Below are 23,569 nucleotides of genomic sequence, written 5' to 3' on the forward strand. Positions count from 1 at the left end.
TGTGGTGACTGTATCCCCGATGTTTGCCTTCTGAACTTTCCCAGCATGGGGACGTGAAGTGGTATCTTCATTTGCATATCTCTGGGTCCTAATGAGGTAAAGTGTCTCTTCACATGTTTATTGGCCACTTGTGCTTCCTCTGCTGTGAAATGTCTGTCCTTGTAGTTTGCCCATTTTGTTGAGGGGAAAGGTTGTGTGTTTAGTTATTTATTTAATTTTAGGAATTCTTTAAATTTCTGGATTTTAAATCTGCTTTGAAAGTAAACTCTTCCTGTCAGCTTATGGTATATTTTAAGTATTTATCCATCTTTTCCTTTATGGTTTTGTACTTTCTGAGTCCTAAGAAATCTTTCCTTAACCCAGGACTATAAGGAAATTTTTCTGAATTTTCTTTAAAAAGTCTTAACATTTTAAGGACTGTGTTTAATCTTTACCCTGCAGGTGGTGAAGTATGGGTCCAGTTTCATTCTTATGCAAATGAATCACCAGGTTTGCCAAAACTACTTTTTAAAAAAACATTAAATTTAAAAAATATAGAATTGTGGTAATATATCCCGAGCATAAAATTTGCCATTTTAACCATTTTTATTTTATTTATTTATTTATTTAGAGAATATGGGGAAGGGACAGAGAGAGGGAGAGAGAGAATCCCAAGCAGGCTTCACACTGTCAGCACAGAGACTGATGCGGGGCTCGATCTCACAAACCTTGAGACCACGACCAAAGCCAAAGTCAGATGCTTAATCAACTGAACCACCCAGGCACCCCTTTTTCAATTTTATCTTTATTTTTTCTTATTCTCATTTTTGAGACAGAGTAGGGGAGAGGGGCAGAGGGCAGAGAATTCCAAGTAGGCTCCACATTCAGTGCAGAGCCCAGCATGGGGCTCTATCCCATTACTTGGGGATCATGATCTGAGCCAAAATAAGGAGTAAGACACTCAACTGAGCCGCCCAGATGCCCCATCTTAACCATTTTTAAGTGTAGGTTCAGTGACATGAAGTGCATTCATGCTGTTGTGCAGCCATCCCCACCATCCGTTTCCAGCAGTTACTTTTAAACCCATCAAAACTGAGCCCAATTTGGCAAAGGTTTAACACATTTTATAGCTTATTTTCAGACTCATGTGCCAGATATCACTTGTTTAAGTAGGCCATATCTTCACTTATTTCCAAGTGCCACCGGTGTCAGGCACTGAGTTAGCAAATACACCCAAGTCTGGTCCTCATCTCTTGTCTTTCACTCGTCTTGTCTATCTCTCTGATCAGTGCCACACTGTCTTACCTAATGGAGCTGGAAGTGTTGGCATCTGGTAAGGCAAATCCCTGTCTTCTCTTCCTTTGAATTGCCAGGGCTCTTGGTCTTTTGCTCCTCTTTAGAAAGTTTTAAATCTCACTGGTTTTCAGAAAAATCTCTGTTGTGATTTTTGAAATTAAAGTTGCATTGACTTGGCAGTTCTGGAGAACTGACATTATAATGATGCTAAGATCTTCTATTGATGTACATGATAGCATCTGATTTATTTCAATCTTTTAAAATATCTTTGAGTAGTATTATAATTTCTCCATTAGAGTCTTAGATATCTTTTGTTAGAGATTTAATTTTTTTCCAGTTGTACTGAGATGCAATTGACTTTCAACACCAGGAGTTTAAGGTGTGCGGCATAATGACCTATGTGTATATTGCAAAATGACTATTGCGATAAGTTAACATCCATCACTTCATACAGTTACTAAACGGTTTTTCTTCTTTACAATGAGAACTTGGAGTTTATTCTCCTACCAACTTTGAAATATACCGTATAGCATGAACTGTAGTCAGCGTATTGTGCATTACATCCCCAGTAAAAAAAGATTCTGATGCATAGAAATGCAACTGACCTTTGTCAGTTGTTGTATCCTGCAACTTTACCAAAATACCTGAACTCCGAGGACTCTATTGGTAATCTATGAATTATCTGTATAGCTATCTATATAGTCTAGATATCTATCTAGACATTAATATTTGTGAATAGCATTTTAATTTCATTCTTTTTGACTCTTAGGATTTTATTTCTTTTGTCATATTGTAGCAGCTAGGACCACTGTGCCATACTGAATGGAAGTGGTGATAGCTGGAATATTCTTCTTTTTTTTTTCCCTTGATTTTAAAAAGAGTAATTATTAAATGTGTCGTCATAAACATGAGTGAATGTTTGGAACCTTGGCTTTGCTAACAAATCCTAATTTTATTCCTACTTTGCTAGGAGTTTTTTTTTTAATGTTTATTTTGAGACAGAGCAAGCATGTGAGAGTGTGCAAGTGTGGGGGAGGGGCAGAGAGTGAGGGGGAGAGAGTGTCCCAAGCAGGCCCTCTGCCGTCAGTGCAGAGCCAAGAGGGGCTCATTGTCATGAATCTTGAGATCTTGACTGGAGCCTAAATCACGGGTCTGACACTTAGCTGCCTGAGCCATCCAGGCACCCCTAGGGTTTTTTTTTTTTAAATTGTGTGTAGAAATTGAATTCTATTGAGTGCTTTTTCTGCATTAAGAGCCCATGTTTTGTTCTCCTTGTTAGTGCAGTTCTAACTTGTTAATGCGGTTAATGACATTGATTTTCTGATGTTAAGTCTACCACATTTCTAGGCTTAAGTCATTAATGGAATTCTCTCTCCCTCTCTCTCGCTCTCTCTCTCACACACACACACACACACTCTCTCTCTCTCTCTCTCTCTCTCTCTCTCTCAACTCATACATATTGCTGAATTTGGATGGCCAGTACTTAATTTAAGATTTTTATACTCATGTTTGAGTAAGATTGATCTATAATTTTTTCATATTGTCTTGATCTGGTTGTTAAATGTCTACCCTCATAAAGATGAGATTGGGATGGGTTTCTGTTCTTTGAACAAAATTATTTTTTTCTCGAATGACTCGACATGAGTCTATAAGAATATCTAGGCCTGATGTTTAATTTGTGGGAAGATTTTTAAGCTACTAACCAGTCATGTTTTCTATTTTTCTTGAGTCAATTTTGGTAAACTTAGGATTTTTCCAGGAGTTTGTTCATTTATTTATTGTCAAACTAATTGTCATACAGTTGCTTATAATATCTTTTAGTGTCTGTGGCATTTTTACTTTTTTACCTTTTATAGTTCCAATATTCTCCTTTTTTCTTATCTTGCAGAGATTTATTAATTTAATTAAAATTTTCTTTCTTTTTTTTTAATAACCAACTTGTTCCCCGCCTTCCCCCCTCCCCCCAATCTGGAAGCATTTTCCCCTAAGGTGTGTGTCAGATTGATGTTCACAGCTACCAGCTGAGCATCTAGAAGACCACAGGTAGAACCTGAGGGTTCACTTGGTTGGTGGAATTTTTAGTTTACCTCTCACTTCCTTTGCAGGATCCTCTGTGCCGAGTCAGCCAGCAACTTTCACTTTGATTGTCTGGACTTTGACTCCATGATGTTCGGTGCTGCCCCAGCCCGCCGCCTCTCCACAGCCTCCTCGGTTACCAAACCTCCACATTTCATTCTCACCACTGACTGGGTTTGGTACTGGAATGATGAGTTTGGTTCTTGGCAGGAATATGGAAGACAAGTAAGTGTCATGGAAAGAGAGCAAGTATTTTCTCCTGAGGGCCCCCGATGGAGGAGCCATTCCAGACGTGAGTGTAAGGGTTGTTCCTGGGAGTCACCAAATCCTCCTATGTCTGACGTACTTTGGGAGAATTATGGTGAAACCAGGTACTTGGGAGTTCCTCTGTATGATTAGGTATCTGTTGTCCTCATGGGAACTGAATGTAAATCATGGTGAGAGGATATTTCTTCATTAGTTTTGTTACATGAGATAGAAAGATGCCTCCCTTACCTGTTGAACAGGGAGCTCCAGAGCCAGTGCTCGTCTGAACAGGAGACGTTGTGTGGCTGCAGAATAGACTTTAAGGCTTTTTGAAACTGGCTTCTGCCTTCCCTGTAGCAGCAACTTCATAGAATGTGGCCAAGTGTAAGAACAGTGATTTATTTCAGGTATTGGTTTGGAATCTGGATCTCATAACTGTTGCTGTCAATTATTTGAAGATATTCATGGCTGGATCCCCTTAAAGGGAGCTCCCTGGTCACCTGTAGAGGTACAAGTACAGGGAGATCACCATTTCTATAGGAGCAGCTTTCCAAAATGAAAATTGGGATATGTGGTCTGATAGACATCTGTGCTCTCCTGTGGTGTATGAGGCTGTATTAAAGCTTTAGTTTCTCATTCTGAGCTGCACCTAGGCTATCTTTCTCTCTGGGAACTCTGTAATGAGCACTCCATGAGAGCAGGGAGTTTGGTGTCTCTTTTGGCACCCAGCTGCCCTGTGTGGAGGACTCTGCCTGGACCCTGCAGGTTCTCAGGACATCGACATTGGCAGGCTGAAGCACAGAGTAATTTCTGCCCATTGTCAACTGCTGAGTTGGACACGGTCACTCTCAGCAGTGGCCTCGCTTTAGCCCTCATACACTTCTCTGTTTCTTGTAGTGCCAGCCTTTCCTCGTTGGCTATTCTGGCTGCCCTCTTTGCCCACTCATCTCCCCCTCCTTCTTTGCCATGCAGATTTGTTCACAGAGCCTCCCCAGCAGTGTCCTCGGTTTGGTCAGGGGCAGGAGGGGAGAGGAGGAGAGAAAGAATGCTAGAGAGGAGGGAGACGGAATGAGGGGCTGGTTGTGCTCCACGAATGGAGCTTCCTGGTGACATCAGGGAGAAACTCACGCAGGTGAAAAGCACTTAGCAAATGTGACAGCCTCTCACATTTTGTTTTGTGCCGTGTCCCCCTCTTGGGGGGGAGCTGAGTGAGATGACATGAGATTCTAGAAGCATCCCATGCAAAAGTAGGATTCCCTAGGTGACTTCACAAACTAGATGATCACAACTTTAGGAAGTGGGGGCCGTCTCCTTCTCCAAACAACCCACACTCAAGGCTTTACTTCTTCTCTGTGCTGCTCCTCATTTACTCAGTATAGTCGGAGTTTATAACTTAGAACAGAATGGCCTGTATTTGGGTATCACTGATGCGCCACATGATGGTGGGGTGTGAATGCACGTGTGTGGACTCAGTGATTTTTGGTTGTGTAGTCTCCTTTGGTACCATTGGCTGAATCCCCTCATAGGACGACCTGTCCATTCTAGTATCTCCTTTCCCACACATTTGTGCTGTCATCCCATATTTAGATTTCTTTCTTAGTTTTCTGCTAATTGCCAGGGTAGGGCCATTTTCTTTCCTTTTTTCTTTTTATTTTTTTAATTTAAAAATATTTTTTAATGCCTTTATTTTAGTTTTGAGAGAGAGAGAGATGGAGAGTGAGCAGGGGAGAGGCAGAGAGAGAGAGGGAGGCACAGAATCTGAAGCAGGCTCCAGGCTCTGAACTGTCAGCATAGAGCCTGATGCGGGGTTCAAACTCATGAACTGTGAGATCACGACCTGAGCTGAAGCTTAACCAACTGAGCTACTGAGGCGCCCCTAGGACCATATTCTTTTGATTCAGGAAAGCTAGGTTCTTTTCTGCTCAAGCTCAGGATGTACAGCCAAGTTGTAAGTCCAAATTAGCTTCACTCTGTATTAACTTCCGAAGGCTGCCATGGCAAAGTACCACAAACTGGGCGGCTTGGAACAGCAGTGACTTACTGTCTGACAGCTGGGTGCTGGAAAGCGAAATCAAGGTGTCAGGGCCGTGTTCCCTTTAACGCTTGTAGGGAATCAGACTTGCTGCTTCTAGCTTCTCCTGGCTTCCCTGGCTTGTAGGTTCTTCAGTCTGCCTCATTATCATATGGCCGTTCTCTTATAAAGACATAGGTTATGCGGATTAGGGGCCCACCCTACTCTAGTGTGATCTTATCTTAACTAACTACATCTGTAGTGACTCTGTTTCCAAGTAAGGTCAAGTGTTGAGGTACTAGAGTTAAAACTTCAACATATCTTCTGAAGCAAAGGGGGTGGCACCGTCCATAACCTAATCTTGTGTATAAAGGTATTACTGTCCAGGCCCACTGAATTTTCCCACATTAAACTTGATGTCCATGAGGTGTTGAGCTCCAGATGCCTTACCCTGACCTGTATCCTTTTTGGATCATTGTCAACAGGTTTCTCATGTTGATAGACATTTTGAGTTTGCATTCTTTCCTGTGATTTTTCTTTGCCTTCTTCTAAGGCAAAGGACATGGGACCTTGCCAGACACAGCCCTTACTGGGCCGTAGATGTTGGCAAAGGGCCACGGGCCCAGGTGCCAAATCTTGTGGCATTTCAAACCTTTGCCCACTCCTCCTTCACCCTCCTGACTGTCTCGCTCCTCCTCGGTCTCCTTCATGGGCTGCTTCTTCCCACCCTCCTTCATGAATCCTGGAGTGTCCCAGAGTGCAGCCCACACCTTCATTCTTTGGGCGTTAGGCCACCTTAAGTGATCTCTGTACGTCTGTCTCAGACCTGATTACTCTTTGAATTTGAGACTTTTGTATCTAGATACCCTTCTGATATTTCTGTGGCACCTTTGCTTTTTGTTTGGCACTGTGCAAAGTGCTCTGCAGGCCTTATTTTATTTCCCCCGTCCTTTGAGGATGGAATGGCACTTGAGTCATGATAGGAGTATGATTTAAGTTCTCTTCCTGTTCCTGTTCCTGTTCTCTTGAGATAGTGGAGGTTCAGAGAGGTTAAAATAACTTGTCACAGTTATAAAGGAGCCAGAATTCAACCTCAGTCCATCCCCAAATTTTAGATAGGTTGGAAGTGATTGGAGAGAAGTTGTGGGATCAAAATGGATAATTCAAAGCAAAAGAGCTTTTCTTTAAGGGCCCGGAAAAGGAAACAGGAGGACTTAGCTCTGATTGCAGAATGGTGGCTATAAGAATGGGCAGAGAAGAGCCACCACCACGCTCAGGCCATCCCTTCATGCGGCTTAGAGAATCCAGCACTGGTGTTGACCTTCCCTCGAATGGTGGTATCATCCGTTAGGAGCATGTGCTGTGTCTTCTGTTGCTGCCGTCCCAGTTACCCTGGTCTGGTTGGCCAGTTCTGCATTTACCGCCTTCCGTTTTCTGAGCAGCTTTTGGAGGCAATCTTGCCGGCTTCTATTCTGTGCCTCCCTCCCCTGCCACACCCCTGCTCCCTGGCTGCTGTCTTCCAGCTCCCCTGCCACCCCACCCCTCTCGTGACATATATGAATATGCACTGTTGACATGTCTGCGGTGTGCTGTGGATAGCACCAGCGGCTTTCCTCATCATCGTAGGTTCTTGCCTTCACCACGTATGTGGCTTTTCCCTCATAGGGCATGGAGCACCCTGTGACCACTGTCTGCAGCAGTGATTTGGAGAAGGCCTACCTGGCGTACTGTGCACCTGGGTCTGATGCCCAGGCAGCCATTCTGAAGTTCCAGGCCGGAAAGCACAAATACGAGTTGGATTTCAAAGGTACTTCCTGACTCACTGCCCTCACCCAGCAGGGCCTGACCGTCTTTTGTCTCTGACTTCTCCACCTTCACCCTGGAAGAGGTCCATGTGCACACTGAGGGCTGGGAAAGAAAAGGAAAGGGTGGTAAGGTAAGGGTGGTCCCTGCTCCTAAAGTGCCGTCCTTCTGGAAGGGGAGGAGGAGATGTAAACAGTTGATGCCAGCCCAGTGGGATGGAAGATAAGCTGCCTGGGGAGGGGGTAGTAAGGAGAGAGGACCCTGAGATGAGGACAGTGGCCAGAAGTGTGGAGGGATGGGGGTGGTCTGTGTGGTGCTGTGGTGGTGGTGGTCCTGTAGGCCGTGGACGAGTCCTTCTGGTTGAAGCATTAACCTTAGTCCCTGACTCCTGCCATAGCAGTTCTGCTGTGTCCTCCCCGGTATGACAGCTCCATGTTGTTGTCTCGGTAGGCACAGGTGGCTTAGGTGGGCTGCAGATTAAACATGTGCTAGGTGCACACTTTCATTAAGAGTTGCTGGGAAGTAGGTCATCCTGTGCTCCAGGTGTTCTGACACCAGGCTTTAAGTGACTTGTCCTGGTTGCCTTTGCAGACAGACAGAAACAGGCCAAATACTCTTTGGCACATTCATCTAGTGACTGATTTTGGAGGATTCCTTCGTTTAAATTTTTGTAGTTTTCTGTAGCTTCTCTTAAGACATTTTCTCTTGGATTTATCAGTCCAGCTCTGTTTAGCTCAGTTTTGCCTTACTCACATTTGTTTTTTTTTTTTTTTTTAATGTTTATTTTGGAGAGAGAGGGAGAGTGTGAGCTGGGGAGAGGCAGAGAGAGACGACAGAGGATCTGCAGCAGGCTCTGCACTGTCAGCAGAGCCTGATTGGGGCTCAAACCTACCAACCTCGAGGTCATGACCTGAGCCAAAGTCAGATGTGTAATGGGCTGAGCCACCCAGGTGCCCCTTGCATTACTCACATTTTAGATTCCTCAATCCTGCTGAATGTTCAGCCCTTTTAAGGGACATAACGGCCTTCATTTAAATATGGTTTACGGTTTTCTCTAACTTTATGGACCTTCTGTGTAGAAGGCAGCAAAGTGTATTTGGTGAATTATCCTAAAATCCCTTGACCGGCCTGCTGTTAGCCAGTAGTTTTGCTTGTGGTTTTGTGGCATTTATCTTCTTGCTTAAGGTAGAATCACTGCCCCCTGGATGTGCCCTTACAGAGAACTTAAAAGTTTCTTCTGCTCTGTGATGGGAACTGCTTACCAGCCTTCAGTCTCCGCTGGAGAACGCCAGCCGTATATCATGTGGTTTGCAGCCCACAGTCTGATAGGTACAAATGTACTAAAGGGGACAGCGAACTCTGTGAGGATCAGGTCTGTACGGCTAGCCCTTGTCTGACTGCTGCTGGCAACTGATTGAAATACTTCCTTTAAGTATCTGGAAAATCTCAAAACCAGAAATGTCAGATGCAACCTTGATCGGTGTCAACCTGGGCCTTAGCCCCAGGGGACATAACAGAAAATCAGGATAAGGGTGGGAAAAAGCACACACATGCAGTTCTCTGCAAACTGCAGGAAGAAGTGAGTTCACCCCAGACTGACCCAGGCTCACATGGGTAAAGGCAATTCTTTTTGTTGATGGTGGAGAACAGCAGCCATAGAAGTAGTTTGAGGTGAGTTAGCTTCCTGTCTCACTGCCTCACTGGGAGGTATACTGCTAGCAAGTCTCAGACCTAAGTCTGCCAGGCACATTGATGAACTAAATACTATTAGGAAACAAGTACATTTAAGAAACAATAGGTCAAATGATTTGTACTGTAGGATTGGGGGGAAGAGGAGGAGGATGCCTCAGGGAAGTGAAGGGGAAAGGCAGGGAAGACTCAGCATTGTCATTTTAGGGACTCTTGGTACAGGTACTGCTCAAGGCCACTACCAGGGTCAAGATTTCAGAGGCAGAATTCTGAAATCTGTTAGCTGGCAACAGATGAGTAGAATCCCTAAGGTCAGGCTTGTGTAGGGACTCAGCGTAGTGTGTCTCTGGTAAGAGTATATTAGAGAAAAGGTCTCACTTTTCCTTGTCCATCGGAGGGTCGGAAATGGGTCTGACCTATATTTAACCAGTCTGCATATCTTGAGTAATTTCACCAGTGAAAGCCCATTTGAGATTCATCATGATGTCAGTCAGCAAGCCAATAAAAACCCATGTAAGTGTGCTAATTATTGATGGGAGTTGAGTGGTGCACAACAGTAGGGGCTGTGGTAGCCATGTCTGGATTATGGGCTCTTGATTAGAATGTGGAGGACCCCCCCAGGAGTGCCTGTTCTTGATGACCACCTATGCTACAGCATGAGAGACACACATCTGGGTAATCACACAGCACGGGTTCAAATGCAACGTCTGTAAGTTACAGGTGCCTGAAACTTAATATTAAAAGTTTTTAAATGAAAAAAAGTCTTTGTAAGACTTAATAGGGTCTTTGTGGTGGGTAAGGACATGAAATTTAGCTCATAGGCATTTGTGATTTTTTTCAGCCTGAGGATCAGTGTCCCCCTAACTCTCAGGATTACCCTGAGGGTGTTGGGGGTGGGCGTGGGGTAAGCAATACTGCTATGAAATCAGTTTAGTCAAATTAAGAAAAAAAAGTCCTAAGAGTAAAATTATTACATTACTTCTAAATCCCACTGGCTCAAGATGTAGTAATTTGGTCTCAGGCTGGGCTGAAGCTTTTTTATATGCAAGCTGGGAAAAATTGCTAAGCAAAATAATAGTTTAAACAAGATTGGAAGGAACAATTTAAAAGTACTCATGTATAATTGATATGTCAATTACTCATCATTCATGTGTTCATTAAACCCAGTCTCCAAAGGATACCTATTTTCTTTATGGATATTTGAAATGTGAAAATTGCCTTATTTTTTAGCAGACTGATTCTATACTTTACACATTTGGATTAGTTTTCCAGTCCATTTAGTTTGTGTTTATATAACCTTGCTGTCCTGTGTGTGTGTGTGTGTGTGTGTGTGTATATACATTTGATTTTTTTTTTCTTCTTCCAGCCTTTGTTCAGAAAAACCTGGTCTATGGCACAGTCAGAAGGGTTTGCCGGAGACCCAAATATGTGTCTCCCCAGGAGGTGAAGGTGAAGCAAACCTGGTAGGTGGCATGTGTGTCACTTGGGGTATGCTGTGCTGTGCTTATAGAAAACCTAGTCAGACTGGCCAGCGCATTAAGAGGGTTGTTGGTGTTTGTAACTCAAAGCCCCCACACTCTGTCTCTGCCCAGCTCTCCTCCCCGTACTTTGTACTTTCCTTCACTTAATACCAAAGTGTTGGTATAGTGTTCCATAAAAGGTCTGAGAATTCATGAACCTGAAAAATCAGGGTACACTTGGCACATTTCAGGTGGAGAAGTACTAGCATGTATTAGAAGAGTATAAAATATAATGCAGGTTTATAGAGGTAAACGTTAGAGTACTATTAATGCATATTAATTAATTTTTATTTAGAGCATGAGCAGGTGAGGGGCAGAGAGAGGAGACACAAAATGTGAAAAAGGCTCCAGGCTCCAATCTCTCAGTACAGAGACTAATACGGGACTCAAACTCAAAAACAGTGAGATCATGACTTGAGTTGAAGTCAACATTTAACTGACTGAGCCACCCAGTCTCCCACAGATTGATTGATTTTTAACAAAGCACTAAAGTGACAAACCAAACACAAAATAGGGTGGGGAAAAGAACCAAGACACTGGGGGAAAAATGATATAATTCAATATTTTAACTTTAAGTGTCCCAGTGATGTTACTGAGTCATAGAGGTAATCTTGTGCAGATTTTTCCAGAAACCAAAAAAGTTCTTCCTGACTTTAGACTGATTTGAGAGAATGGTTAGGAAATAGTAATAATGTCAATCCTGATATTTTCTCTAGGTTTTTGTCTTCATGTGATTGTATCTTTTGTTATAACTTGGAAGGGATCTTTTCAATAGCTCTTTGGGTTTTTTGTCTTGAGGCCCAGACTTTTTTTATTGGTAGTGAGCTTTGGTTTTTGCTTCTAATAAAAGCAGGTTGCTCTTTGTTCTCTATTTGCATCATGTATGAATGGCAGTTCTGATGCCAAGTCACCTACCTGTAGGAATTTGACTACTGTCATCAATATTCCACTAGTTGGGAAATGCTTTGAACCAGAGAATTGTCCTTATAGGTAGAGGATTGGTGATACACAATTAGAAGGTTGTGTTTTGTGATCTGCAAGCCAGTCTAGACTTGAAGCTGGCTCATCAGTTTTTATTTTCAGTTTGACTAGTTGAATCCTAGACTTGAGTGTTTTAAAATGTTAAAGTAGTAGAAAACTAATGGGATTATACCAATAAAAATCCTTGTATTTCACGACTTCAATCTCTTAGGATACCAAAAAACCAAAAATGGATACTGCAGGCACTGATAGGCCAGCTTCCTCCTCAGGGTGGGTTTCCTTACAGCTGCCAGAAACCATTAGGTTGGTGCTCTATCGTGTAAGCATTTCAGAGCAGAAGGCGCTCCTGCAGCTGATGGCCCCATACTTAGGAGCTTTGCTCTGATCCAACCCTTCGGAACCACTAGTTTTAGGCTTGGCGCAGACGTGCTGGGATTGGAGCTGGGGAAAGGGTCCTTTCTCCCTGAGCCACACGGCCACACGATGGGGGAGAGGGGCATGGCTGGCAAGCGATACTACAGTAACAGTTACATGTGGGTGTGTCCCGGCCTATGCTGGGCCTGCAGCTAGCGTTGTTAGCTGTTTCATGGAGAACCGGGAGTTTCTCTGTTGGCTCTTCTAGGGTGTCACAGATGGACTTTGGTGGTTGTATTTGTGGAGCACTATCATTTCAAGAAGAGTTTGATACAGGCCAGAGGGAAAAGGTATTAGCAATTTAAGCAAAAGGCATATTCACTGGTCTGTATCTTCTCTGCTGTTATCTCCAGTGTTTCCACAATGAGTGCCCATTTGTATAAGCCTCTGGTTTATCTTTATTACGTTTCTTTTTGCATAAATAAACAAATGCATATACACAAAAGTATTTTCTAATTCCACCTTTCTTGCACTAAAGGTAACATTTTAAATGTACTGTTCTATACCTTTTCTTTTTCACTGAAAAATAATTATTCCCTTTCAGTATGTTGAAGTCTTCCAAAATCTGTTTCTTTCTTCATGGCTCTCCATCACCTGTACATACCCTAGTATACTTAATCTGTCCTTTTTAGAGGACATTGTTTTAGAGTTTACTGTCACAAGTGTAACGCCACAGTGGATAATGTGGTATATGTGCTATTTCGTATTCGTGGAGGTTAAAGCTCTAGAAGGTAAATGCAGCTTCCTCTTGATGAGATTGAACCTTTATGCACTGGTCCCAGGATGCTTGATGTGCCTGTTTCCCTCAGCCTTGCCAATAAGCTCTTGGACTTTTGCTTTTCTCGTGGGCAGCAAAGGGTATATCAGTGTATTTTAGTTTGTTTTCTCTTATGAGTGAGATTTAATATTTTTTCCTACCTGTAATAGCCATTTGCCTTTTTCTGTGGATGGTTTTTCTTTTTGTCCAATTTTCTGTCAGACTTTTGGTATTTTAATATTTAATATTAAGAGCCTTTTATCTATTGGGGATATCAGCACTCAGTTTCTTTTTAATTTTTTAAATGTTTTTTTTTTATATTAGAGAGAGAGAATGAGAATGAGTGGTAGAGGGGCAGAGAGACAGAGACAGAATCTGAAGCAGGCTCCAGGCTCCAAGCTTCGAGCTGTCAGCACAGAGCTCGATGCAGGGCTTGAACTCACAAGCATTGAGATATGACCTGAACTGACATCGGACGCCCAACCAACTGAGCCACCCAGGCGCCCATCACTCATTTTCTTATACAAATTGCAAACCTTTTCTCTTGGCTTGTTGTTTGCCAGCTTTGTTGATGAAGTGTTTTACCACGCACAAATGTTGATTTTTAAAAAATTTTTTAGTGAAGTGTATTTGTCTCTTCTGTGTATTGCTTCTGGATACAGAGTTTAGTTAACTGTGGCTGCTTCTACTTCGGAAAGTTATTTTTGATTCTTTCCCTATCCAGAGCCTACCTTAGATACAGTTTGGAAAATATCTGTCTCCTTTCTGAGACTGGATGTCTTTTATTGTCACTATAATGTTGTTTTCATGGGGCCACAAACAGATACCACACATCAGAAATAACAGTGATCATTTTGGTTAAATTCAGACTAAGATGTGACAGATCGAGGATCTCTCTGCTGCATAACCTGAGAGTCACACAGTGTCCATGCAGTCGAGTTTGTGGCCCTTCCTGCTGACCCATGTGATAGTAGCCGGCTGTTGTAACTCTAGCAAGCAAGTCTTCTTGGGCTTCTGTGGCTGACTGCGACTCTTAGGGTAGGTCACTTTCAGAAACAACTTCTCAGGGCACCTAGATAGCTCGGTCAGTTAAGTGTCCGACCCTTGATTTCAGCTCAGATCATGATCTCACAGTTCATGATTGTGAGCTTTGCGTTGGGCGCTGTGCTCATAGCATGGAGCCAACTTGGGATTCTCTCTTTCTGTCTTCCTCTGCTCCTCCCCCTCTTGTTCTTGCACATTCTCTCTTTCTCTCAAAATAAATGAAAAGAGAAACAATTTCTCTATGTGAATGACAGGGTCACAGAATATAATCTCCACATTCCAGAGTTATAATAAGGAGTCTAATGTAAAGTTTGAAATGGCATTTACATATCAGCTATCAGTTTAGTTCCTTACTATCCTTATATCCTCCATAAAAATGTTTTATTCATGTGATTAGGTCCTATTTTTTCTTCTCTTGCCTCCTTCTGGGTATTTTTTGTCATTTCATTTTTTTCCCCTTCTAGTCTGGAAGAGTTATACACTGTATTACTATTTTTTTTGTTGGCCACCTTAGAAATTATAATAGGTATGAGTTAAGTCAGTATCTTTGTGCTCCTATCAACTCATAGGAGGGCTTTCATATACTTGATTCCCTTATCCTCTCTGTTTTTTAACTTCATGAGGTACTGCTATTTATACTATGAATGCTTTGTTAGATTCACTCACATTTTACTACTTTGTCATTTCAAATTATCTTAGAGGAATCTGTTGGAAAACTCTGTTTTTGTTTGCCTAAGTACATCAAGCTTCAAAGGTAGTTTCACTGGCCAAACAATTTTGGGGTGTGGTTATTTTCTCCTGGAAAGCCGAAGAACTCACTCCACTGTCCTCTAGTTTCCATTGCTGCCTTTGCGAAATCAGGTGTCGGTCTAATTGGAGCTTCTTTCCCAGAATCCCTCTTGTTACCCTCTGGCTGCTTTGCAGATTTCATTGGTCTTGCTCTCATGCACTCTCACCTTGATGTGGCTGGGCATGTGCTTTTATTTATCCTGTTGGAGATTCTGGGGGCTTCTTAGACCTATGTGTTGGTGAGTACCCTTTATTCTCTTCAAGATTGCCTCCATCCTTTCCTCTCTCCTCTCTTTTTAGAGGTTTGGTTAGCTTCTGACCAGAATCTGACCCCCTCCCTCTCTCTCTCTCTCTCTCCCTCCTTGCCTCCCTCTCTCTCTCTGTCTCCTGTCCCCCCCCCCACCATGTCCAGCTTCTGCCCCACATTTACATCTCCTCATTGTGGGGCCACATTCTGAATTACCACTTAGCATCTTATTCAGCTCACTCTCTCCTCCCTCCTCAGGTGGTCTTCCCTGCTCATAAGCCTGTCTTTCAAACTTTTAACAAGGAGTGCATCTTTCATTTCTATAAGTTCCTCCTAATTTTTTTTCAAATCCTTCACATCTTTTTATAGTTTAGCTCCGTGCATATATTTTTAAAGTTTGTCTTTTATTTCTTTAAACATAGAATATTTTATAATCTGCCTCATAATTTCAGTATCTCTGGTCTTCATGGTCTGTTTCTGGCTGATTCTTGCTCATAGGACCTTGGTTAGCTATTTTTAAACTGCTGTTTTCCTAGGAAAGTTATTTGTGGGAATTCTTTGAGGGTTGGGACGAAGGTACATGTCTTATGCCAGTGGAAACAGAGGGTATATCTATTGTAGGAAGAATAGACCATTCTGAAATGGAGTCAGAAAAATTAGGAATTATAGCTTCACAGTCCCTGTTTCTATACCCTTTGTGTTATGTGTCTTTTATTTTTTAAAAAATATTTTTGAGGGGGTCATGTGTCTTTTAGAACTCCATCTTTATTTTTATTTTTCTGGAAGATCATATGGTGCTGGTGTTATGTGAAACCTGTAATTAAACATACTAATATTGCAGCAGTAAAAATTAAATGTAGTTGGGGCACCTGGGTGGCTTAGTTAAGTGTCTCACTCTTGATATCTGCTCAGATCATGATCTCATGGTTTGTGGGATCAAGCCCTGCATCCGGCTCTGCACTGACCGCATGGAGTCTGGTTGGGATTTTCTCTCCCTCTCTCTCTCTACCCCTTCCCAACTTGTGCATGTGTGCACATGCTTTCTCTCTCTTTCTTGCTCTTAGAAAAACATTAAAAAAAAAAGCATAGTCAATTTAAGTAATGTATATACAGACCACAAATAGCCTCTTTGCAGTTCCAATCAAATCTCTACTGCCAAGTGAGTTTTGACATAAATTTTGTTTTTAACAAAATGTTTTTGTATGCCAGTTACACCTAATTGAGGCTGCTTGAAAAAAGTTTTGGAGCTCTTTAAATTTTAAAATTATGGATGAGAGTTGATGTATGCTGCTGTAATCAAGTATTCTCTGCCTCGCATACAAGAGCTGGGATCCAGGTGGGAAATGGAATCCTTGTGCCTGATCATTTAGGTTTTGGCCATGTGGGCAAAATAGACGTGCTCCTACATGGTGGATGGTGTGTTTAGTGCTTCCTCACCTTCTACCTGCTTTCACAAAATTATACTCTGAAACCCAAGACCGGTGGTACCGGCGAGTGGAGGCTGCCTATGGTAGATCTACTTGAGTCTAAGAACAAAATGTCTGTGTTTTTGTTTACATTTTGTAGCGGTGTCAGGTTTCAAGGCCCAAAGAGCATCCCAGACCATTGGGACCCCTCAGCCCTGCCAGACCCTGGCTTCAAGGTATGGGACTCATGCTGCTTTGGTCCATGGAGGAGGGCGTTCTTAGACCTAGTGAGTGAGCGGACTCCACTGCTGAGGAAGCTGTAGGCCAGGCTGGGGCAGGAGGCGAGAGCTGTGTGGGGTTTTGTTATTTTTAGGTCTTGGGGATTTTAAGGCTAGATGACCACCAAGAAAGATGGTTGTGGGCCTGAGGGGAGAGGATGTATTATGGATGAAGCATGATGACCTGGAAATTTCTGGAAAGGGCAGAAATAAGGGGTTTAACAGCTGCTCAGCCGATACGAATTAGTTTTACAAAGCAAGAAAAGAAAACCAGGGGATTTGAGCATGTTGAGGGATGTATAGAGGGGCAGTTGCTGTTGAAAGGTGCTGGATACTTGAAGACAAGTAACAGCGACTCACATGGCTTACGTAGGGCCTGCCAGCTAACAGGAGCTACACTGAGTTCTGTGGGGTACTCAGGCCACTGTCTGTCCGCCTTGTGTACGTGGGGCCCTCAGACAGCCCTCTGCTGGTGGGCTCTTGCAGAGCACTGCAGATCAGCTGTGTCTGCCTGGAGATGACTCCTCTCAAGTTGAACAGAGCACACAGACCCCAGCAGCACAGACCCAGGTGTAAAGGGCTGGGCGGGTTTGAACAGCAGAACTCAGCACCGCAGGACAAGGTGACCGTACTGAGGGGAACAGGGAAGGGGCTACTGGGTCCACACCTAAATGATGGCTGGTGCTTCTACAGTCAGAGGTAGGGGCAGAGCACACAGGTGGATGGAAGCTGCGTAGGAAGAGAGCCTGGGTCAGGAAAGAGGGTGTGCGTAGATGCTGGGAAGCAGGAGTGATGTCAGGGCCGTGCTGTGTAGCACTTGGTTTTGAGGCTGAGCTGCAGGCTGTGACCGGTATGGGAGCCCTTGACAGTCTGGTCAGGGAGGAGCAGGCTGGGTCCACACTCTAGGGAGAGGAGTTTGGTGTCTTCCTGGGATGGGACAAGGGAAACCAGAGTCAGAATCTCAGTTGCAGGAGCCCATGGACATTCAGACAGCACTCGGGATAGGGGAAGGACACGGTACAGAGGGATTTCTCACAAGTCCCCAGACAGGCTGTCATTGAGCCAAGCCCTGTGCAGTAGAACAGGGTGGCTGGCTAGGTGCAGGCTGCAGGTGCAGGAATTTGAGGATGGTCGCTGTGTAAATGTCAGCTGCCCTTGGTTAGGAGCCCTCCTGGCCCATTGGCAGTGCTGTTTCTCAGAGCAAGGGAGAGGCAGGCTCGGCTGGGAGCACGCAGCAGCCAGGCACCGTCCCTGCAAGCCCCCCTGTGCTCCTGAGTTGCTGTGTGCCTGTCTGCCAGCCCGAGTGCTCCTGTTGCATTACTGCCCCTAAGCCCGAGCCTGCTAACAGGATTGGCCCCCTCTTCCCCAGATGTGTGGGGCCACCCATTTACTGACACTAACTCTCGTCCTGGAGACTATATAGTTTGCCCTGTGTAGGTACAGAGGAGGAGCAGGGACATTCTGGGGACACCCAAGGTGGTGTTGACGTAAGCATCACCTGCCTGTCCCTCAGGAGGGTTTCACAGTAGACAGAAGGGAAGTGACCACAACTTGCATATATCCCATGCCTGGAGAGATTACACCTCTGGGCAAAGGGAGGGTGGTGATCACCGTGTAGGCTTGCTTGCAGTTCTAGCATTTTATGAGCAGCCTTGGGAAGAGATTGACGTATATCCTCTGCTTTGATGATAACAGAGAAAAATATTTGCTCTCTGCAGAAGATCGTCCTCGATTCTGCATCGGATGAATATCAAAAGGTCTGGGGCCTCTTTAACCGCACGATGCCTTCCTACTTTGTTCAGAAGATTGAGCGAGTCCAAAATCTGGCCCTCTGGGAAGTCTACCAGTGGTGCGTTGGGGGCTCACTCTTGGGCTGGTGACTGTCCCCTCCAATACATACATAGTAGGCTAGCTGCTTACTAAATGTGTCCTGGGTTTCAGGGACAATCTGAGATGGCAGCCACTGCTTGCCTGGTGCTGGTAGCATCCTGAGCTGTGTGCCCGCTTTCCTCCCCATCTCACCATCTCTATAGCTCAGGGCTAGCACATCCCTCAGAGGGGGACTGAAGCTGCCCTAATGACAAAGCCAGTACTTACCTCCCTGCCTGAAGATCAAGGGGACTGGTCGGTGGAAGCCACCCACACCCTCAGGAGTAGAGAGATCTTGTCCTGATAGCCACAGAGCAGGGGCCTCATCTTTGTGCCTGAGGACGAGCATGTTCTCGGGCACCAAGGGACTTGTCTCTGTTGGGAGGAGATCTGTAGTAGGTCACCGTGGTGGGTCTGGGATCCTGCTGACCTCTCCCCAGAAAGGGGGTTGGAGCAGTGTCATCTGTACTCTGGGCCCAGTGATGGCATCAGGGTAACACAGGAGAGGGGGAGAGGGGTGGCCCCCACTGACCAGTATCCTTCAGCTCCCTGAGCTGAGCTCCATTGTGGAAGCAAGGTGCCAAGGAAGAAGTAGGTCTGCTTTCCAAGGGCTGGTCGGCTTGGGAGTTCAAGAAGCCACTGGAGGCCTTTACACTCCGGTCCTGCTCTTCACCCTCTTTCTCTGGTCCATGGTTGGTTTCATGGGCCTGCACTCCTGCTGCTTTTAATAAAATGTGTTTTCTTGGGACAAGTGGCCTGTATTTGGGAGCAAGCACCCACTGCCTCCAACATACATTCCTCTCCCATGATTCTAGGCAAAAAGGGCAGATGCAGAAGAGAAATGAAGGGAAGGTAGTAGATGAGAGGCAGCTGTTCCATGGCACCAGTGCCTGTTTCGTCGATGCCATCTGCCAGCAGAACTTTGACTGGAGGGTCTGTGGTCTTCATGGTACTTCTTACGGCAAAGGTAAGGGAGAAGGTGGCCCTGCTGGCAGAACCCGGCTTTATTCCCCGGGGCCTGGGAGGCCACTTTAAAGCAAACTGATGGAGGGCATTGGGGAGCCAGTGTGGGTTGATGAGCTGGGTCAGACGCAGGAATGGACCCAGCTGGTGGCACCCTTGTTCTCTGTGTGCAGCTAGGAGCCTGACCCTAGGTTTGAGCAGCTGGGGTTTTGTGTCCCTGTGGAATGGAGGCTCTGGAAATGGTGAGAAGAGTGGGGCGAGGAGAGCAGGTGCCCTCCCAGCTCTGAGTCCGGCCCCAGACTGTGCCCGCCCAGCCGTTAGATGCACTTGTGTGCGTGTCATTCCAGCTGTAATGGGAGTTCTCTGTTCTCCTATGTTATTTTAAAACTTTATTTGGAAATTATTTCAGTCTCATAGGAAAGTCTCAAGAATAATAATTTTATTTTCATTAAAATTTTTTTATTTTTGAGAGAGTGTGAGTGGGGGAGGGGTAAGGAGAGAGGGAAAGACAGAATCTGAAGCAGGCTGCAGGCTCTGAGCTGTCAGCACAGAGGCCAGTGCGGGGCTTTAACTCGTGAACCACAAGATCATGAACTGAGCCATCCAGGTGCTCTAAGAATAATATTTTTAAAACTCCAGCAGAAGTTTTACCTAGATTAAGTAGCTTTAACTCTTTGCCACATTGGCTTTATCTATCCTGATCCATTTGCAAGTAAGGTGGCATATATGGTGCCCCTTCCCTCTCAGCTCCTCTGAAGAACAAGGAGTCTTTATTGTGACCATGACATGGTTGCTAGATTGAAGTGCCTTCTACAGTGTGACACTGTAGTGAGCAGCCCCTCTTCTGACCTCCATCACTCGTTCATCTGTCGTAGTTGGATGTGGCAACATCTGTGGAGTCGGGATGGACGAAAGCCAGTGGTGGGATGTATTTCCGATTCCGTGGTGGTCTCCAGTGCAGGCTCCTGTTTGACAGGCTTCATAATTGTCTGTGCTGGGCTCCTGGGGTCCAGTGTCCCGTATGTGGGGTGTCGTTCCCTTTCCACACCAACCCGGTGTGGCTGGCGTGACAGTCCCAGTTTAGAGCTGAGGAAGCTGAGATCTGGGGGTTAAGTAGTAATGTGCCAAAGGACCTTTCAGATTTGAGGGACAGAGTAGGAACCTGATTTCCCTGTCTCAGAGTTTGGGGACCCCTCTGCTGGCCTTCATGAAGGAATACGGGAAGCAGGGGCATATGGCAACCAAAGGACAGAGGCCATTGGCATTGCCTGGTTGCCAGGACATCCAAGCCTCCCCTTCCAGGCTGTGGGCTGTGCCCCCGATACCAGCTGAGCCCACATGTGTCCTTGCAGGGAGCTACTTTGCCCGTGATGCCGCATATTCCCATCACTACAGCAAATCCGACACCAGGTTCCACACCATGTTCCTGGCCCGGGTGCTGGTCGGGGAGTTCGTCCGAGGCAGTGCCTCCTTCGTGCGCCCCCCGGCCAAGGAGGCCCACGGCAACATCTTCTATGACAGCTGTGTGAATAGCATGTCCGACCCCTCCATCTTTGTGATCTTCGAGAAGCACCAGATCTACCCCGAGTATGTCATCCAGTACACCAGCTCCACACAGTCCGCGGCAGGGGCCTCCACCCTCTTCTCCTTCGCATCTTTCTTCGGCGGCCGGCAGTGAGCGTGCAGCGATGCTTTTAGTGCCTTTCAGGCTTATCGTCCTTGGAGTAGCTATTTCGGAAAGTTTTCTTTTTTTTCTTTTCTTTTCTTTCTTTTTTTTTTTTTCGTTTTTAAACAGAAAACCTTTTAATGAACTGTTCTTTAACATTGACTTCCTGATGAAGTTAGGTTCTTAATCTCTCACTGATGATAGTTCTTAGTTTTAAGCCACTTTTGGGCTCATTAGTAGACTAACTGGAAGTGATTGTAGGTGAGCCTATTATTGCTTTTTAGTAATGTTAAAATTTTATTATTTACTCTGTTGACTTTGCGGCTGATGGGCACCAGGCACAGAGTTTCTAGGTACTATTTTATGGATTGATTTTAAATTTCAGTTTCTGTCTCTGCAATGAGTGAGTGGGTTTTTTCAGGGTCTCAGTGGCATCTCATTTACTTTTTTGTCAGAATGACACAGTAGTCATCGCTACAGGAGTCAGTCACTGTCTGGTGCTCTGGCTCTGATCCAGGCAGCTAGCTTTTCTGGGCTTCTGGCCTTGGAGCAGCCTGTATATCGCAGGGTTAGAGCAGGTGGCTACTGTGCGGTGTCCCTGGGATCTTGTCAGTTTCCCTGTATCCTGGCAGGGGTCAGCATCACTCAGAGGAAGCACTTTGATCCTGGCAGGTGACATGGTCCTGCTATGGACCCCCAAGCTCTGCCCACCACTGCCCGTTCCCACATCTCCGAAGTACACTGGACACCATCCAGCTGTGGGTCTTATGTTCCTGTGAGATTTGCAAATGTCACAACAGAGTACAGAAATAAAACATAATTTATCTGAAGTGGGCAGCAAGCAAAGCTCATTCTTCAGCATCTGGTTATTGAGCACATGCTGGGTACAGGCACTTTTCTGGGTGTTAGGGTATAATGGGACCCCCATTACTGGCCTTGGGGGCTGTGTGCGGTCTTACTCATGGGGCTGATGAACCTGAGGGTTCAGGGCCCCTCACTTGCTGGGGCTCTCTCCACAAGTGTTGCAGGGGTGGGTCCTAGCTATACGGCCACATGGTCATACATCTCTGTTAAATGTGTGAAAGTTACATATTTGTATTTTTTTCTTTTCCCAACCTCTATAAATTCCAAGTTCCACAAAACCCAGATTTTCCTACTGAATAGAGTGTGTTGCAGATGTGGGGGAGGGGTGCATTCTGTGATTGTCTTCCATACACAGCAGGTTATGGGAGTCTCCTCTGGGTGCTGGCTGGGCTCTGCTCTGGGGGAGGAGGGGCTGGCAGGGTGTCTCCGTGTTATGAGGTGGCTGGACCTGTCAGTCTTCAGGTTTAGTCCTCAGCAGTGGGCTTCTCACCTCCCCTACACCCTTCCTGCCCATGCACCCACCTTCCTAGTACAGTGTGTCCGCTCCATGTGATGCCTTTACATGTGTTGGCTTGTCCTGAAGTTCTCAGTTTTTTCCACCATGGGAACCATGGGTAGGGAGTCCTCTGGAACCTTACACAGGTCAGCCAGTCAAGGCAGAGAATACCTGAATTGTATGACCAGAGGAATGAAACAACAGTACTGTTTTACCCCCCTGCAGGGCTGGTCACTTGCTTGTGCATGATGTGATTTTTCAGAGCCCCCAAAATATTTCCCCCAGGTCCTGATTATTCATGAAATTTTATTCATTGCTTTTTGATTAAGTCATGGTCCTACTGCAGTGTAGGTGCAGGGGCCAAAGGGGTGTCAGGGAACCATTAAATCAGGTGCTTGCCTGCTACATCTTAAATATAAGTGATCCCATTCTCATTAACCACCTGGCTGCTGGAAGCTGAGTGGGGGCAGCAGGGATGGTCCGTTTGGGGGTGTGGGTGGGAAGAATGCTGGAGAATGGCAGGAAGTGATCACATGTTCTAGAATTGGTGAGTGAGCTGTGAAGACTCCTCAGACCCAGAGGCCCTGGAGTTGCTCATCTATGAGAAAACAAGCCAAGAAGGAACACCCTACTTGATCAGAAACTTGAGAGAGGGATAGAACCTGTCTCACCAGATTGTTGGGTTGGCGGGGGGGGGGAAATGATGGTAATTCTCGTGATGTAAAGAGGTGGTGGGATCCAGGGTAAGTGTGTGTGACTGACTTGTCATGAGGATGTGGCTGGGGTGCGGCTAAAGTGTTTTGTGGAAGGCCCAGGCAGTGCATTTCCTGCCCCTTGTTAGCTGGTGTTGTGTGTGAATGGTGGGATTTCAGGAGAGGTAGGGGTTGTGGGTTGAAACCATGGAAGGGCTGAGTCCAGCAATTCTAGAACATTAGGAAGCCTCACTGCTGTTTCTGAAGCTGGTGAGAACCTGGACAGAGAAGGTGAGGGAAGCCAATGGAGCTGATGGGCTGGGGTGCCGGACACAGGCTGTGCCCTGAGGAGGGAGCCACGTGCTCAGCTGGGCCCTTCAGCAGGATGAAGTTACGTGATGGCCACAGCGGGTCAAGGATTGGGAGATGGCAGGTGGATCCCCAGGAATGGGAATGTGTGGTTTTCTCCAGTGAGTCTGAGCT

The 23,569-nt window shown here is 45.3% G+C and overlaps 1 protein-coding gene across 1 annotated transcript in view; it reads left to right on the top strand.

The window, feature by feature from the left end:
- Positions 1–21,864, top strand: part of PARP12 (poly(ADP-ribose) polymerase family member 12) — a 43,565-nt gene extending 21,701 nt beyond the window's left edge. The window contains exons 8-14 of the mRNA XM_029917892.1: positions 3,381–3,576; positions 7,274–7,415; positions 10,467–10,563; positions 16,419–16,494; positions 18,255–18,385; positions 19,221–19,372; positions 20,721–21,864. Coding sequence (XP_029773752.1) covers positions 3,381–3,576; positions 7,274–7,415; positions 10,467–10,563; positions 16,419–16,494; positions 18,255–18,385; positions 19,221–19,372; positions 20,721–21,046 — 1,120 coding nt within the window. The 3' untranslated portion in view covers positions 21,047–21,864. The remainder of the gene's footprint in view (positions 1–3,380; positions 3,577–7,273; positions 7,416–10,466; positions 10,564–16,418; positions 16,495–18,254; positions 18,386–19,220; positions 19,373–20,720) is intronic.
- The last annotated feature ends 1,705 nt before the right edge of the window (positions 21,865–23,569 follow it).

The sequence above is a fragment of the Suricata suricatta genome, chromosome 2 (genome assembly GCF_006229205.1).
Source record: "Suricata suricatta isolate VVHF042 chromosome 2, meerkat_22Aug2017_6uvM2_HiC, whole genome shotgun sequence".
Classification (NCBI taxonomy): domain Eukaryota; kingdom Metazoa; phylum Chordata; class Mammalia; order Carnivora; family Herpestidae; genus Suricata; species Suricata suricatta.